The sequence below is a fragment of the Atractosteus spatula genome, chromosome 5 (genome assembly GCF_055471065.1).
Source record: "Atractosteus spatula isolate fAtrSpa1 chromosome 5, fAtrSpa1.hap1, whole genome shotgun sequence".
In the NCBI taxonomy this organism is placed as follows: domain Eukaryota; kingdom Metazoa; phylum Chordata; class Actinopteri; order Semionotiformes; family Lepisosteidae; genus Atractosteus; species Atractosteus spatula.
In genome coordinates, this window is record NC_142710.1 from 5,596,900 (window position 1) to 5,616,032 (window position 19,133).

Here is a 19,133-nt window from a genome sequence, read left to right on the forward strand (position 1 = left end):
CATATTTCATGTTTACTTTCTCAGATTTCTGAATAGTACAGTATGCACATGGATAAAATAGTCCAAAATTATTTTCATAATTGAAAGAGGAAAGGATTAATTCCAGTAAATAAATATAAATTCCATTGAGGCTTTTTGTTCTAAAGTTGAGTAGCATTTAGATATCCATATCTCCACAGACCAATCCTGTCTCTTCTCAGCTCTGTCCATTGGTCCTGCTGTCTGCTGCAGGTCTGCTGTGTCTGGAGTGCTGCTGTGGCTCAGGGGGTCACTTGCTCTGCTCATAGGGCTCATCGTATTCATTGTCACCCTGGAGTGAAGGTTCTGGGGAGACTCTTCCAGACAGGACTTTCTCTGCAAGAGATAGAAACACTCAGGTTCACAACTTCAGTATTAGGCTGAATCATTTCTCAGCACAAGTTACACAATTCTAGATAAAGTAGAGTGATTCTCATTATCAGTTCTGCAGATCATAAGAAACAACTGTGGTTCTACCTGGTACTGAGGTCTCATCTTCCTCTTGGACATCATCATAGCCCAGATCACCCTCAGCCAGACCACCTGAAGAGAAGAGAGTCACCTGGAGAGTTACTGAGAAATGACTACACAGTATCACTGAAAACATACTATTAATCAATGTGTTGATGTGTGTACACTAATGATCAAAATCCTGACTACACACCACCAATCATTATGTTGACTAGACACATTACTGAACACAAAACCTACCTCATACACACTTCATGCTCTTTTCATTAAATATCTTTCTTTTCTCAAAATCATCATAAAGCAAATTATACTGAGTTTTGATTTATACATTTATAATCATTTAGAGGACACACAGTTTTCTGATCAACTCTGCACGTGTTCTTGTTACATGTTACTCAATAACCTGACTATACCTGGTAATAAGGTCTTTTCATCCTCCTTAACATCATCATAGCCCAGATCACCCTCCGTCAGACCCTCTGGGGAGAAAAGAGTCACCTGGAGAGTTACTGAGAAACTATCATCGCTGTATCACTGAATACACACTACTGATCAATATCTTGACAATACACCACTGAACAATTTCCACAATCTACACCATACACACTTTCATGTTCCTTTTAATTAAATACCTTTTTCTATCCCAAAATCACTAGGAAGTAAATGAGATCTGTTTTATATAATCATAGTTCCTTAGAGAATACACTGCCTAATGATCAGCTCTGCAGATGTTCAGAAACAGCTGTGACTCTACCTGGAACTGAGGTCTCTCCATCTTCCTTCACATCATCATAGTCCAGAACATCCCCAGACAGACTCCCTGGAGAGATGAGACTCAATCAACTGTATCCGCAAGCAGTGACCAAAATCTGCACAATGCATGTATTTCAACTCATATAAGGTTTCGTATCCAGCTTCAATAATAAACCCCTGTTGTTGGATATGTAGTTTTGAGATATTCTTGATCTTTAGTACGTTGGGATGGATATTTTGCAAGAGATACTTTGCACAGGATGACAGAGGCACCCTAATTTAGTAAAACCAATTGAGTCGACCATCAAGACTTTCAGAAGTAGTTGTCACGATCGTAATCCCTCCTCTTAAGGGCGCTCAGGCCCTTTTGTATTTTAGTTGATTATGTACACCTGCCCCCTGTTTTGTCTTGTTATTTAAGCCTGGCCCTCACGCTATTCCTGGCTCTGCATTGGAAGACAGATGCCCAGAAGCCCACCTACCAGCGGGTCCTGGAAAGACCTGATGGCATAGGCTTCATCATGGCATCCTGATGTGCTGAGTCTGGCACTCGGAGCGCCTGGCCTCATTACTGTTTTTATCCTCCTGATTCCCTGTCCCTTATCCGGATCTCATTCCGGTTTTAATATTTTCTGTCTCGGATAGGATCTCCCAGCTCCTGGACCCTTGACTACACCCCAGTTTCGCCTTTGGACTATCTTAGGACCTGTTGGTCTGCGACACGCCCCCTGAGCACCAGATTAAAGCTGTCACGCTCCCCTGTCTGTCATCCCGTCCTGCTCCTGCTGTGTTTCCCTTGAAGTTTTATTCCAGTCACTTCCGGATTATACCGTCTGCATAGGGTCCACAATACGCACTACTCGGGAGTCAGGACCGGCTCCCGTAACTGTAGGAGGAACCTTGAATACCTGAGGTGCAAACCTCAGAAGATCATGTGAACTCCACACAGAAGGCACATTCAAATTGCAATTACTCAGCAGTGGTGCCCTTGCTAAATCTTCCTTATTCATCTACAAACTAGCAACAAAATGCTCCCAGATATGAATGGTACAATAATTAAACTCACTTCAGGCACCTGCCTGACATACCTGGAGTTTCATTGTCCTCATCTGCCACATCATCATAGTCCAGCCCTCCAGAGAGATAACTCCCTACAGCACAGAGATCAGACAGCGACAGTCACTCCAGCTGCTGAGAGTCTCCTCTCCTCACTAGACCCCTTCTACTCCTCTAACAGGAATAATGTTTGCACAACTGACACCAGCTTTGGGAAGAAGACAGTGTTGAAGCGAATCGGCAGCAAACCTTTTCTGTACTGGCTGTACTGTCCCTGCCGGTACAGCTTATTGTTGATTTCCTCATATAGAGCATCCTGGTAGGGTAAGGAGGTCATTTCCAACTGAGCAATCTCTGATTGGAGATAAAAAACAGGCTCATTATTGTCAGGACAAATGTTATTCATTGACTGGTTAGAGTCAGAATGAACAGGGAAATTCCTCATTCTCAATAACCAGAAAAAAAGTTACAAACCGAAAAAAAAGATTAAAAAATGAATTGCTGCACTCATGCAATGTACAGAACCTGCAGTATTCCACAGTGAAAGAAATGTAAATCCACAGTGTATCTTTCTGAGTCAGGGCACCAAGCGCCATTTATACACTTCACTGTCAGATCAGAGCCAGACCAGTACTGTGGATGTGAGATCAGACACCACTGACCTGCTCCTGATCAGCACTGCTGTGCTGTCGAACACAATACAGAGTCTGACTGGTAGAGACAGTGGGGAGACCAGGCTCACCTTTCTGAAGGGCTCTGTTCCTCTGTCTCTGCCCACAGGCCAGGGCAGCAGCCACGAACAGCAGAGCTCCCAGGACGATGCAGACTGTCCACAGAGAGGACTGGCCTCCTGGAGCCTGAGGGGCTGGTCTGGGCTTTGGGGGATCTGAAGCCAAATGGAAAATATGCTGTTATTATTTTTCCTAGCATTATCCAAGTACAGTATAAGGTCTTTCTCAAAGAAAACGATATGATGCAATGGAGATATCAGTCACACACTGAAGCACTCAGTCAACCTTGAAACCATATGAAGCAAAATATGTGAAGAATTAAAACCCATCCAACCAAGGTGCTACTTGCAAAATACTTTTAAAAGGATGGGGTTCAGACATGATTGAACCATGATTCAATCATATACTCTCTTTGCACTCACCAGCACAGCGAACATCTGCTCTCCTCCTGTGCGGGCAGTCGCTCTGCCCCAGTGCGGCGTGCTCACAGTCCCACAGGTGGAGTTCGCTGCCCCTGCAGTTCACCTCGACCAGCCACACCGTCCCGTTCCCCTCCCCCCAGGAGGCCTCTGTCCCAGCGCTCACTGCCTCCCCACAGCCCAGCTGCCTGCACACCACCTGGGCGTCCCGCAGGTCCCAGGAGTCATCGCACACCGTCCCCCAGGAGCCCCCGTACAGCACCTCCACCCGGCCAGAGCAGGCGCTGGGGCCCCCGGACAGTTTTATCCTCTCTGGCTCTGGGTACAACAGAAGAAATAAAGAGATTATAGAGAGATACTACTGATGATTTTAAGCAGAAGAATTATTGCAAATTAAAACCAATGAAAAAATCTAGTTACTACTGTAGCAAACACGGTAGTTCTTATTCAAATTTTATAAAGTTTGATTTCAAATCCATATTCAGCATAGGGTTTCACTCATCTCTTTTCAATGTGTCAACTAAAGCAGAGGCTACTATTCCTGGTCCTGGGGATCCCCACACTTGCTTAATTAAATCAGTGAATTCCGAATAGACCTGATAATGAGTTTACTTTGAACTCTCTAAGTGTTTTCACATCCTTAACCCAAGGAAGGTCAACATTTTAACCACTGTTTTTCCTATCTTACAATCTCCAAACATTCGCCGAAAATAAAACTGGTGAAGTTTCCAACCAGGTAACTTGTTGGTTCCATTAAGGTTTTAAGTCAAGAGCTCAGCAGCAGTGAAAACCAGCAGGTGTGTGTGTGTCCCTGGATCAGGGTGGGAAACCTCTGAACTATAATATACTGTATGATGCCGGTGCTGATCTGAAGGCTAGTTGCTGTGAGACTCCACATGATCAGGTGTCATGAGTGGGGGTGGTGTGTGCTGTACAGGGAGGTACTGATGGGATAGAAGACATCTTGAGCTGTGCAGGTGTAACAGGCTGTGATCTGGGGTAAAGCTTGCTGTTAAAGTCCTTAAACTAATGAAGAAGACAGACATACACTCTGCACTTACAAATCGACACTTTCTAAGTGTAGATTCCTAATACTTAAGTAGCTGCACTGATAAGCCTTTTGCTATGCTGTGTTGTACTACTGAATGTGATCAGGATGGAGCCTCTAGTTTCTCCAATCCTGTTGTGTCCTAGTTACAGCACTCGCTGTGCAATCAGACTCACTGGCACAGGACACTCCTGCATCCTCTTTGTGGCGACAGTCGCTCTGCCCCAGTGCGGTGTGCTCACAGTCCCACAGGTGGAGCTCGCTGTCCCTGCAGGTCACCTCGTCCAGCCACACCGTCCCGTTCCCCTCCCCCCAGGAGGCCTCTGTCCCAGCGCTCACTGCCTCCCCACAGCCCAGCTGCCTGCACACCACCTGGGCGTCCCGCAGGTCCCAGGAGTCATCGCACACCGTTCCCCAGGAGCCCCCGTACAGCACCTCCACCCGGCCAGAGCAGTTACTGACCCCTCCCACGAGCCGCAGCCTCTCTGTCTCTGCAGGGACAAGAGTACAAGAGAGTCAGGTCTGGGCATAAATACAAAGCTCTCACATCATATCTGGTGAATTATATTGCATGAGGAAGGCAAATTCCAAACCGTTGCAAAGAGAACATACAGTGCCCTTTGTGGGACCCAACTTGTAAAGCAAATTTATAAAGGGTGGCCACCTTTTCAACCTATGTTGTCCCGTATCCATAAAACAATGTTTGAGTTTCTACTTGACATGGCTCATACCTGCTACCCAGCATACTATAAAAGGGGTAAACAGAAGTCTCCCATCACCATGATGTTACCTGGACAGTGGTGCTGATCTGGGTCTTCAGTACAAGGTCTTGGGGTGGTGACGGGTGGTTTAGCCCTTTTACCTGTAGTAAATTTAATTAGGTATCTGTAAGTACACTCTAGTGAATAAGTGGTCATTCAGGAAATGCTATGAAAATCAGGGAGAAGTGAAAAGAGAAGTTATATCTGTAAAACAATCTACCTGTGCAAATTAAACCTGCTACTTCTCTGTCAATACAGTTGTTCTCTCCCCAAGGGGAATGGGAGCACTGCCACAGTGACACGTCATGCTTTTTACAACGAACGTTGTCTAGCCATTTGAGACCTGACCCATCGGCAGGGGTATAAAAGTCAATGAAACCCCCACAGTTCAGCTGGCGACATATCAGTGAAGCTGTGTGAGAGTCCATGTCATTATCACAGATGCTCCCCCAGGTGCTGTTGTAGAAGACCTCAGCTCTCCCTGCGCACTCAAACTGCTCGCTCACCAGCCTCAGCTGCTTGAACTCTGGGGAGAGAGACGGTTAAATACATTGGTAATTAACTACACACCAATGCATTAATGAATTATTAATTTGGAAGAAGGTATCATCCAAACATCTTTGTTTAAATAAAAATTAAAATTTAGTTGAATGTTATGTAGCCAGTTTTCTGTATTTGGGTTGGACAAGTTTAAAATTTGATTTTAAGGTAGATTTTTTCTATATTCACACAACATTAACAGGATTTTGCTTCCACACTCTGTAACATAGTTTCCCTAGTGATTATTAAGTATTCTTCCTTGTCAGGAGATTAATATTGTAATGCTTTGGGGTTCACGTGGGCGCCCTCGCCGCTGCCACATCAGGTCGGCCCCCCACCGTCAGGGACTCGAACCAAGGCCGCCGGCATCACTCAACAAGGACACAGCCTGTTGAGCCAAAGGGAAATCTCCAGTCAGCCTGGCGGCTGCGGTCCCTGCTATTCACAGGGAAGGGCGGTGACGTCACTGCGCTGGTAGGCCAGCTCTCGCAAGCAATGGAGGCCGTATGCATTACAATATTGATTAAAGAAATTTCTTTGGTTATAAGAAATTAAATCACACCTGAGCACACTATGCTCACGTCCTCCTTGTGTCCGCAGTCGTGCTGACCCCAGGGTCTGGAGGGACACTCCCACAGAGACGACTCGTTCCCCAGACAGCCCACCTCGTCCAGCCAGATGGGTCCGGCGCCCTGGCTGAAGGACACTGGCGCTGGGGTGCGGACGGCCGTCCCACACTGGAGCTGCCTGCACACCACCTGAGAGTCCGCCAGGTCCCAGGAGTCATCGCACACCGTCCCCCAGGAGCCCCGGTGATACACCTCCAGCCGCCCAGCACAGGGGCTCTCCGCCCCAGACAGCCGGAGGAGCCCGTATTCTGTGGGAGCGGAAAACAGCAGGTACTCTGCTCATTCTTGTGTGTTTGAACTCTTTCACTGAGACACAGAGAGGAAATTGACAGGATCTCTCTTGGGAAGGAAGTACAGTGAGAGATCTCTTTCACTTTTTATCAAGGAAAGAAGTGTTTTCTACAACAATCCACAACACTAAAAATTCTTAATGATTTCTTCTTTGTAAAGCTGCAGTGTGTGTTTCGGGCAGGAGTGTTTTCCTGCAGACAGACTCACTCTCGCAGAGCACTCCCACGTCACTCCCGGAGCTACAGCTGACCGGCTGTGGGCGGCTGCAGTTCCCCAGGTGAGTCTCGTCCCCGGAGCACGAGACGCCCGAGAAGCACACGTCACTGCGGCCCGGCCCGTAGCGAGAGGAGCTGGAGGTCTCTAGAGCCGAACCGCAGCCCAGCTGTCTGCAGAGCACCGAGGCGGCAGAGTCTGTCCAGGACGAGTCCAGCAGTCGCCCCCACTTGCCGCTGGAGAAGACTTCCACCCGCCCGTGACAGCGCCCGGCTCCTCCCACCAGCCTGACCCCTCCCTCCGCTCCTGGCAGAGTCAGGCAATACAGGAGACAGACAGGAGTTTAACAGTGAAAAAGAGCCCGTATCTAAATACTGTGGGAGGTTTAATCACTTCACCAGAATCGCAGCATTTACAATGTTTACACAAACACTCGTATTTCAATAACTGTGTATTATGTCATAACCTTATTTTTGCAAATACATCTATAACATATGCGTTAGTAATCTAAAAATCCTAATTTTAGAAAACAATGCACAGATTCACAAATAGCTGTAACAACTGAATATAAAATGAGCACAGATATACAAAAGCCTGTTTGTGATAGTTTATCACGTATGTATTATATAGTTTAACTGCCCAAAATGCCACAATATAATACCAATAATACAATCCTAATAATAGTAATTTGAATAAATTAAATAATGCCCTTTTTTATTAGTAAAAACACTTGATCTAATGAGTAGCTCTTACCTCACTGTGGAAGGTCTTTCTCAAGAACCTTAAATACAAATGGCCTGTTACAGTCTGGGAGAGAGCAGGACTCACCAGAGCAGACGACTCCCACATCTCTGCTGTGACTGCAGGAGCTGTGAGCCCATGGAGAGATGGGACAGTGTCTTAGCTCAGTCTCGGTGCCCTCACAGTCGAACACATCGGTCCATGTGGAGCCATTGCCCTGTCCGAATCTGGCCGGGCCCAGGACTGCTTCAGCATAGCCGCAGTTCAGCTGCTGACAGAGGACTGTGGCGTCCCGGAGGTCCCAGCCCTGATCGCAGACTGTCCCCCACTGAGCCCCCAACTTCATCTCCACTCTGCCAGAGCACCGGTCAGGACCGCTGGCCAGCCTGAAGTCAGTGTAGCCTGAACACAGGACACAGGGCAGGGGACACAAGACAGGACATGGGACATGGGACATAAACACAGGACACGGGATATGGGACACAGGCCACAGGACAGGGCAATGAGTGGAGATAAGAGAGAACAAGGTGTATCATCCATTGATAATACTAGGTTAGCAAAATTTTGTAGGTGTTCATATTCATGTGAAAAAAATCATATAATATTGTAATATGATTTTTTTATTTTGCATGACTTCACATTCATGTGATCATATTCTCAGAGAAATAATTACTGAAAATTGGGACTTAGAAAGGTGAATTTTTTAATAGAAAGAGTTTCCATTCAAATTTGCAACAGTAATATAGTACTTCAAATATGAAGTAAAACTTAACTGTTTTAGATCTCTGACTTTTGAGATTTCTCTAAAACTTTTAAGATTGATTTTTCTATGTTAGTAAGTAAGATATTGTGAGTTTCTTACCAGAACAGACAATAGTGACGTCATCCGCATGTGTGCAGTTGTGCTGCTCTCTCTTCAGGACTGGACAATAAGCCAGTTTCTCCTCATCACCCCGACACTGGATCTCATCTGCCCAGACGGGCCCAGTCCCCTGTCCTGAAGAGGCTCCTCCCAGCACAGCCCTAGAGACTCCACAGCCCAGTTCTCTACAGACCACGTCCGCGTCTCTGGAGTCCACAGACTGAGAGCACACTGACCTCCAGGTGCCTCCTCGATTCACCTCTAATCTTCCTTGGCTTTGGGTGCCTATGAGCCGTGTAGTGTGCCCTATCAGAATATAATTCACCCCATTAATAAATATAAATAATAATAGTAATATAGTAATAATAATTTATTAATCTACTGTTTTGAAAAAACAATTTGTACATTGTCTCATCATTCTTATTTTCTGATCACGTTTATGACAGCAATGTTTAAAAGCTGAGTGTGCTGTGGGTCCATGGGGTGTTCAGAATCCGAACAATCATTGCAGTTTATTTCTGCTCATTTCTGCTTCATCTTCATTTTGTCTGGTCAGGTTTCTGAAAAATACACTGCTACAAGTTCTTCTACTACAGTGAATATTACTACTACTAATAATGCATAAATCCATATGGCAATTGAGACAGAAAAACTTAAAGAAATTGATTTAGTGTTTACTTCAAAGCCTTTAAACTTTTTTATTGGAGTATCATTGCATCTCAGGTCAGAAATTGAAACCAAAGAGCCATCTACTGTACCTATCTAGCTATACTGTATATCTATCATGAATCAAGATGCATTTGGAGCATGCTGTTGTACTTTTTAATCATATAATTTACTTTAATATATAATGTTAATGTAAAAACACAGTTGCCTCTAATGGGATTATGTATTTCATAAACAGTACAGAGAGAAGAAACAGTGTGTATTAATTAAGTATTGTTTTTTTTGGACAAAATGTGAATATAAAGATTTGTTTTGTTTTAAAATCACATTAAGGCACATACTGTATATATACATGTCAAGGATTCCTACCTGAACACTTCACTCGAATGTCATGTTCATGAGAACATGACGTTAAGAAAAGCTTTAAGAAGGTTGTCAGTGAATCGCCTCGACAGTCGAGCAGACTTGACTCTGTTCCAGTGCACTGAACCTCACTCAGCATGATGGGCCCAGATGATCCTGGGGCATAATAAAAACCTTCATAATCCCCACAGTTCAGCTGATCACACACAACTTTACCATTTTCATAATACCAGGATGAAGCACAAACTGTCCCCCACTGTCCGTTCTTAAAAACCTCCACTCTTCCATCACAGCGATTTCCAAATCCAACCAGCCTCACATCCTCACATCCTGAGAAGAATAAAATTGGATGTTAGAGAAAACAAAAAAATGCCAGCAATTTGAGCGGTGCTGCATTGTTATTTCATGGAATGGTAGACAAGCTGTGGACAACAAGATTTATTTATGGTTTCAAGACTTATGCCTTGTCATATTTTCAGTGAAGAAAAGTACATTAATATTTACAGGTCTAGATTTTGATGTATACTGTATATGTTTTGTATGCATTTATTAAAGTACAGCATGTATATATTAAAGCATGTACAGTATATACAGTGTTTGTATGTACTGTATATATTAAAGTGTCTTGCAGTGGCAAGTTATCATACATTTAAATAAGTTTTCATTTACAAATCAACATAGACATGGAAAATAAACTTTCTAGAACAGTATTGTTGTACTTGTTGTAGATTATAGATTGTGCACTGGAATTTATCAGAACATGAAAGTAACATAATCAGGAGCTAAAAACTTTGACAGGAGCCCCTGCTAATTTAAGTCTTGTAATATAAAGCAACACTGTTTCCAATACAAAGTAAACCTTACTGAGAAAGAACAACAAACACATTCTCACTGCTCTTGAATTCTAACTATGTTAATGTCTGCAGTATAACCAGAAATTAAAATCAGAACTTGACAGATATTCTGTAGAAGTAACAGAGTTCCTCTTCATAGCCCAGGAAGATACTAATGGTTTTATTTAAGGTTCAGGAGGAGATCAAATTCTAATCTTGCACTTCTGTTTTTATACACAAAAATATTCCCAGGCTGCCCACATCTCTGCACACATCTTATCTATCACCCCTCCCTCCAACCCAACTTCGCCCATCCAGCTGCCTCCCAGATTCATTCTTCGAGTTGTGACAGCACTTGTGTGGAATTAGATTTTAGAATGTAGCTGTCATCTGTGAAGAAGTGCAGGATGTTGCATGCAGGTAGTAAAAACAAACTATAATTACAAAATGGGAAATAATGAACAGGGCTATTAATGAAAAAGACTTAAGTGTTTATGTTGACATCATTTACATCTTCTAGACAAGGTGGGAAAGCAACTGAAAAGGCAAAAAAAAATGCTAGGAACCAAAGCTAACAGCATAGCATTAAAATCAAGGGAAGTTAAGTTAAAATAATGTCTAATAATGTCACCTTTAGAATTTTGTGGACAAGTTTTGTCGACACATTAAAGAAAAGATAGCGCTGCTCTTAAAGCAGCTCAGAGATGAGCAGGCTCCATGATGCAGGCCCCCTACAAAGAGCACAGACAATGAAACCCATCGTTATCGAAACTGCATTTGTGCTCCATTTGAGCTGCTTTGTGTCATTGAAAGTAACGTTTGCACTGTCTTCATTTCGAGACACTGTATACCGCCTTAGTTTTTCAGGGGTGTGACATCCCCCCTTCAATGGCGCAGGAAAACTGAACTGGTGTTCTTCTTTAATGCAGCATTACTACCAGTTCTTGCCATTGAAAGTAGCGTCTGAGCTGCTTTTGTTCCCGAGATGTAGCTCCCAATTTTTCAGGCAATCCAGTGACTATGCAATGCAAACTTGATCAGTAGGAGCACAGTCTGGGAAGTTCATACACGGGATTACTGAAAGCGCGGATAACAATATTTGCCATTTAATTTCTGTTTTTGTCTTGGGGGTCTGGTGGGGTAGAGATTTTGCCTTTAACAGCCTTATTTTCTGTGCATGTGTGTGCATATGAAGAGTAAATTTGTCACCAATATCATACTGTAATCACAAGAGTTGCCGTTTAGCCTTCAAAAGCAAACAAAAGCAAATGGCTGTATTTTCATTAAGAAGACTTTAGCTGCCATTTCATAATACTGTGTCAATAGTTTTTAAAACTGAAGAAGCAGTAGAATAACGTTTGTCAGTGTCCATTTTAAATAAATAGGTAATTTAAAGAACATTTAAAGTTTCAACTCATCTTTCAGGCGACATGCTTTAAAAAACGTAGAACGAGCAACTTTCTGCATTAAAGACCGTTTCTGCATTCAATTGTTGTACAATTTATTTATGCAAAGCAAATAAACAAACATGGAGAAATACCAGGGAATTGGATTGTATGTTTTGTTACGATCACAATGTACTAAATTGACATACTGTAAGCAGTTAATCAATTGTTAATTTCAAATCAGCAAAACAACACTGGAAATGCTACTGTATCACACATCCAGACTTCACTAATATTTGAAAATATCTTTTTATTTTTGAAACATTGTATGAAGACAATATTGTATTTGAATTGGAATGTTTTTGTAATGATTCCTTCAGTAACCCATCCATTTTAATCCATCCACACACTCACACCAGGGCCAGTTTTTCCAGAAGCCTATTAACCTACCAGTTTTTTTGGAATGTGGGAAGAAAGCGGACCATCTAGAGGATATCCATGCGAAAATGGGGAGAGCATGCAAACTCCACACAGACATCACCCCCAGGAATTGAATCCAGGGGTAAACTTTCTTATATTTTTTTATGCTCTATTTTATTCACACAACTGTTGCTCTACTCTTACTGTAGTTCTTACCAAGAAGATGTACATTTTAAATATAAACATATATTTAAATATAAAAAGTATTAGTCTTATTATATTTTAGTACCTATTTAATATTGTGAAAAAAAGTATTTTGTCATACAATTCGTCTACTGACTAAATTCAACAAAAGCTGTGTTACCCAGAAAACAGAAAAACAACTGCAGATGTATTAAATTGAAAAAAGGCTATTTGAAAATAAAAAGACAAAAAGAATGTAAAGCACATGCCACTAAATTCTAAATGATTTTATTAAACAGAAAAGTCACACGTTTTCTTTCACATTCTCAGCTTTGCTGAGAATCACACTGGATAGTGTACTATCCTATTATACTGTATATTACTACTGTATAATGGTATTTATTATACTATACAATGCAATAGGATTGTCTACTATCCTATCATATACTATTTAAATCTGGAAATGGCCTGAATTAAATATAATAAAGATAATATTAGCATCAGCCTCCAGCAGATGGGCATTTCAACAACTGTACAATTACACTGGGAATTGGCAAATTTCAATAATCTTTCTATAACATACTGTATCTTCTTCTGTATTTGTAAGCAAACATTAATAATATCCTCGTAAATAAAATGATGCATTGCCCAGCTTAAGGTATGGAATAGTAAAAAGCTATAAAAGGAAAAAATAATGAAAAATGTTTAACAGACAGGTGCTTATGTTTCTGCTGTTTATTTCTGCTGAAACATCACATGAAATCAAGAGAGAAAAGTCTGTCATTTCTGAAACCCAAACCCAGATGTTGTTTCCTGTAAGAAAAGGCTGTTTTGTTTCTGTATGTAGTAGTAAAAATAAAGTCATAGAAAGCCCAAATAAAAAACTCCACAGAGTTAGGAGAAAGAAGACCTAACAGGACTGTGGTTTATCAGAAAATAAAGTAGGTATAAGATAGGTATCATGCTCCCTTCAAACATATATCAGATGGACTCAAGTCAATCATTCTGCATCTCTAAATGTTCTGTCACAGAAAAATATATTAAGACTAAAAGAAGGTGAATTTTCAAGTTCTCTACTGTCTGAAAAAAATGAAATTGTTTCATGAATAAAGATACTATCAAATTCTTTAATTTTAAGAAGGAAAAATGTTCTTATGGTAGCCTTCTGACACTGAAGCAATAGTACCACCAGCAGTATAGTAGTTGTAGCAGAATTTTACATTTTAGGATCGCTCAAAACATATTTTTCTACTAGTACTGTAGTACCTTAAAAATTGAATAAAAACATGTTGAGTTAAGAAATAAGTAAGAAAATTACCTTGCCTCAATTGTCATGAGTAATTTAAAATATTTAGTTATCGCTAACATAAGATACTTTTCATTTAATACTTGAGAAATACTGGAATTATCTAAAAGATCTTTCGGTTCTTATCATATTAAATTTGACACTGTCAGCTATGGTCACCATCATAACTGAGGAGTGACTGCTTTCACACACTGATCCAGTACCACACTGAAGGACTGCAACAGCAATCAAGAAACAATTAGGGATAAATGAACCAAAACTCACCTGCTGACAGAAACATGATCAGGTCAATGAGGAAAATAAGTGGAATCTTAAGGATTGTTTCCATCCTTGTCCGGGTCCTTGAGTGAAATCAACAATGTGCACCGATCTCGTCCCGGGCTCTCGCATAGACGAACACCCTACATCACTCCTGCCACAAAGTCACATCCTCGCACCTGAGCCCACCAATCACAGACACACGCACCTTCTATAGGCCGAGAGGTGGAGCCCCACAGTTAGGGAGACGACCAATAGGAGCCCCTGATTTCAGTTCGATCCATTTATAGCGAAGATATTTCACATTATTTGCAAAAACGTCTTGAGCAGAGAAGCTGCACTCTTGCAGAGTCTTTGAAGTATTTTTTTTTGCCAAAGAAAAGATTATATGCCTTCATAAATTAATCAAGATATCAAAAATCAACATCCTGTTGAAGAAAATTATTTACAAAGCCAAAACTTTAAATTACAGCTCAAGTCTAGGTACCTATAGTAAAGGGGAAATTTCATTCTATTGTGTCCTTCTGTAGATGATCTGCTGACCATAGCGATCTGCTGCAGAGTGATATAACTGTGACCAAATCCTGAGCAGCACTATTAGGAATCATAAACACAAGACAGCAGGTTTAATTCAAACACAGTGCTGGGCCTGGGCTGCACCACAATTTCAGTTCACAACGTTGCCAAATTACAGAATCATGACCCATTGCATTGTGCAGAGTAGCTTCAGAAGATCAAACTGCTGACACTCTGGCAAATTTGTGGAAAATCAGTGTGAAAGTATTGTCCTACTCTAGATAGACTTTTGAAGCAGAGTCTCAAAACAATTGTGCAAAGGTGCTGTAATACAAGTCCGCTCGTTGTCTCCAGGACTAAATATATCTTAAAGATATAATCTAAGTTGCAAATTATAAAACAAAGACTGCAGTGCCATAAGCTATTGAAGTATGAAAGGAGTCTAATTGTTTTCAACACAGTGAACCTCTTCTTTCCAGTTTTAATGTATTGAAAATAATTCAGCTTTACCAATATTATTAATGCTTTGTGACCTATAGCCTGTCGGTTGTGGTTTTATTCCTTCAGAGGATGAAGCACTGTGCCTCCTGTGAGCCTGCAGTGACTCTCTGCATGCTGTCTGCTCTGGGCTGCACTGCCAGCGAGTGTGTGCAGGTGAGGGAGTGCTGGATCAGCTCCCCATCGAGACACACAGTCCAGAGCAGAGGTCAAGCACAGTGTCTCATCCTGGAGCCTGTTACAGTGCCTTGCGAAAGTATTCGGCCCCCTTGAACTTTTCAACCTTTTGCCACATTTCAGGCTTCAAACATAAAGATATAAATTTTTTATTTTATGTGAAGAATCACCAACAAGTGGGACACAATTGTGAAGTGGAACGAAATCTATTGGATTTTTGAAACTTTTTTAACTAATAAAAAAATGAAAAGTGGGGCGTGCAAAATTATTCGGCCCCTTTACTTTCAGTGCAGCAAACTCACTCCAGAAGTTCAGCGAGGATCTCTGAATGATCCAATGTTGTCCTAAATGACTGATGGTGATAAATAGAATCCACCTGTGTGTAATCAAGTCTCTGTATAAATGCACCTGCTCTGTGATAGTCTCAAGGTTCTGTTGAAAGCGCAGAGAGCATCATGAAGACCAAGGAACACACCAGGCAGGTCCGTAATACTGTCGTGGAGAAGTTTAAAGCCGGATTTGGATACAAAAAGATTTCCCAAGCTTCAAACATCCCAAGGAGCACTGTGCAAGCGATCATCTTGAAATGGAAGGAGTATCAGACCACTGCAAATCTACCAAGACCTGGCCGTCCCTCTAAACTTTCAGCTCAGACAAGGAGAAGACTGATCAGAGATGCAGCCAAGAGGCCCATGATCACTCTGGATGAACTGCAGAGAACTACAGCTGAGGTGGGAGAGTCTGTCCATAGGACAACAATCAGTCTTACACTGCACAAATCTGGCCTTTATGGAAGAGTGGCAAGAAGAAAGCCATTTCTCAAAGATATCCATAAAAAGTCTCGTCTAAAGTTTGCCACAAGCCACCTGGGAGACACCCCAAACATGTGGAAGAAGGTGCTCTGGTCAGATGAAACCAAAATCGAACTTTTTGGCCACAATGCAAAACGATATGTTTGGCGTAAAAGCAACACAGCTCATCACCCTCAACACACCATCCCCACTGTCAAACATGGTGGTGGCAGCATCATGGTTTGGGCCTGCTTTTCTTCAGCAGGGACAGGGAAGATGGTTAAAATTGAGGGGAAGATGGATGCAGCCAAATACAGGACCATTCTGGATGAAAACCTGTTGGAGTCTGCAAAAGACCTGAGACTGGGACGGAGATTTATCTTCCAACAAGACAATGATCCCAAACATACAGCAAAATCTACAAAGGAATGGTTCACAAATAAACGTATCCAGGTGTTTGAATGGCCAAGTCAAAGTCCAGACCTGAATCCAATCGAGAATCTGTGGAAAGAGCTGAAAACTGCTGTTCACAAACGCTCTCCATCCAACCTCACTGAGCTCGAGCTGTTTTGCAAGGAAGAATGGGCAAGAATTTCAGTCTCTCGATGTGCAAAACTGATAGAGACATACCCCAAGCGACTTGCAGCTGTAATCGCAGCAAAAGGTGGCTCTACAAAGTATTAACGCAAGGGGGCCGAATAATTTTGCACGCCCCACTTTTCATTTTTTTTATTAGTTAAAAAAGTTTCAAAAATCCAATAGATTTCGTTCCACTTCACAATTGTGTCCCACTTGTTGGTGATTCTTCACATAAAATAAAAAATTTATATCTTTGTTTGAAGCCTGAAATGTGGCAAAAGGTTGAAAAGTTCAAGGGGGCCGAATACTTTCGCAAGGCACTGTATATCCACAGGGCATCCAACTGACCTTTAATGATGTTAACATTAACATGTATATTCATATCACACCATATCTTTAAAAATAGATTTTTCTTACGCCATTATTAGAAAAGAAAAACAGGTGATACACAAAAGAACAGTGATTCTCAGTCACTGTTCAGAGCTCCAATGTTTTTATGTTTTCCTACAAACATGAGATCCAGGACCAATCACCATTTGATCCTTAATGATCATTGTTGCCAGGTCTCTGTAATCAGTTCCCTACAGAACCTGCAGGCCTGCGGCTCTCCGGGAGCAGGAGAGAGGATCACAGCCGCATAGTTAAACACAGTAAAGAGATCAGCGCAGGACTCGCAGACTTTGATTGTAGCGCAGTGACGAACGTGCAGAGTTTATTAGGCACACGCTATATGAATTACAAGCATGATTTTTTTTTAAAGACAGCTGTAAAACCTCCCTGTGTATAATGTAAGTCGGGAGGTTACAGACCATCGTGTTGAAAAACACCTGTCAGATCGCAAAGATACTGGCAGAATCATTCTGTCTACCGCAGCTCTCTCTAGTGTGGCTTCTACAGGGAACAGCTCCTGAAGAGGCTGCTGTCTCTGCGTTTGAACATGTGTGTCTCCTTGTGTTAAGACAATTTTTTTTTAAAGCGAGTCCAGCAAATGACGGTATTGTTGACAACTTGAATTGCTCACAGTCGCTGCCGATAGTTCTCTAACAATTCTGTTTATCGCGACACAATGTGAACAAATACTACAAAAAATAAGGCTTGTTTCTGGGGAGTGTACTGTACGGTGGTACAGTATATACAGTACATTTTCATCACGTTGTGTAGGCAGTATTGAGTCACCTGACCGTCCACATATTAACTGAATATAATAAAAAGTGTTTTAAAATAACCTTTTTTTCACAACGCACTCCTCGACCTCTGAAGTCGGTGTGTTTGACTTCCGGGAAAACGGCTGCAGATACAGTCATTGCACTGCGGCGAGCTCACAGTCTTTTAACAGAGTCTTTCTGCTTCAAACAATGTACCTTGGAAGAGATACAGGCTATAGTAAAATCCAAAATAGTCGAAACTAGACTCCAGAAATCAATCTGAAACGAACTGTGGGTGTGCATTCAACGTTTGTGAAATTACATTCTCGTTCTTAGTACGCTGACACTAAAATACCATTTGAAAACAGTACAATTTGTAGCTACAGACTGCCTTTGTGGTGAGCTCCGTTCTTACTATACGTTTTAATCTTTAGAGGTCATACACAACATCGATAAACTAGCCCGGACTTGCTTTTCTAACACAACACTGTGATGTTCTATAGTTTGTATCCAGACCTCTCCTAGCATTCAGAGCTGTAACATACCCAGTTCAGGATCAAAAACACTAGTATTACTGTGTTTCTGTTGCACAAAAATGTACAGATGCGCACCCCGCACATCTTGGAAAACGTTGGTACATCTTTCTCCATTACTTAATTAAAATGTTGTTTCTTCCGAAATCAACACTCAGGAATGTTGACACTTTTTCTTATTGCATCAGGAAGAAACGCTATGTGTTCCATTTAGAAACGGGATTCCAATAATAATCGGGCGCATGGTCGGTGTCGCTATCCAAGGTGCTGAAAGACCAGCACTGGGATTTTATTTTCCGCCGGGATTTCTGTTTTAACGGCCAAAACCGGGATTGTAACGACGTCGTGAATTGTAACTAATACCTGTTGGTGTACAGTATATGTTTAGGATATCTCGTCTTCATTTAAATTTACGCTCGCATCCGTTCCTCACTCAATGTGCACCCTCGTGTGGTTCCTATTTTACGGGTTTGGCCTGTACTCAAGTCCACAGGAGAAATAACATGGGCTAGTGTCAGTGCAGAGAGAGAGATTCCTGAGGTGCAGAGAGTGAGCCTTTCTCACAATAATGTTTTATATGTTGTATGTATTGTTCACGAATATACTTGTACTTTCAATGTCCGTACATGTTGCGTTAATTGTTTCTGCTTTGGCGACACTGTAACTCATCGGTCACGTCAATAAAGCTCATAGAATCAGACTTTGGATCGCTCTCCTGTCTCTCGTGTGCTGCCGGCTGGTTAATAGGGGAAGAGTTACAAGTGATCCCGCTGCAGAAAGTTTTCTCTTTCTGAGCCCTGAAGCAGTTTATCAGAAAGGGGGCCGGTTGTGTTTTTCGTGACCTCTCCTATAAAGTCAACAAACTGTGGAGGCGGAATACGTCTTTCCGGCTCGTTTGCGCGCCTCCCTCCCGCTGCAGTCGCAGCTCCGCTTCGTTGTTCTCCATT

General features: G+C 42.0%; 1 protein-coding gene across 1 annotated transcript; it reads right to left on the reverse strand.

Annotated features, from left to right (window-relative positions):
• Positions 1-268: 268 nt before the first annotated feature.
• On the reverse strand, positions 269-19,132 carry LOC148833673 (scavenger receptor cysteine-rich domain-containing protein DMBT1-like). Its single transcript, XM_088915315.1, has 14 exons — positions 19,051-19,132; positions 7,759-8,073; positions 6,925-7,236; positions 6,360-6,674; positions 5,478-5,783; positions 4,669-4,981; positions 3,452-3,756; positions 3,041-3,184; positions 2,548-2,652; positions 2,331-2,393; positions 1,244-1,309; positions 903-968; positions 496-561; positions 269-354 (listed from the first exon to the last, which is right to left on the reverse strand). Exons 1-14 carry the CDS (start codon positions 19,130-19,132, stop codon positions 269-271), a joined length of 2,544 nt encoding a protein of 847 aa, XP_088771441.1.
• Position 19,133: the final 1 nt, after the last annotated feature.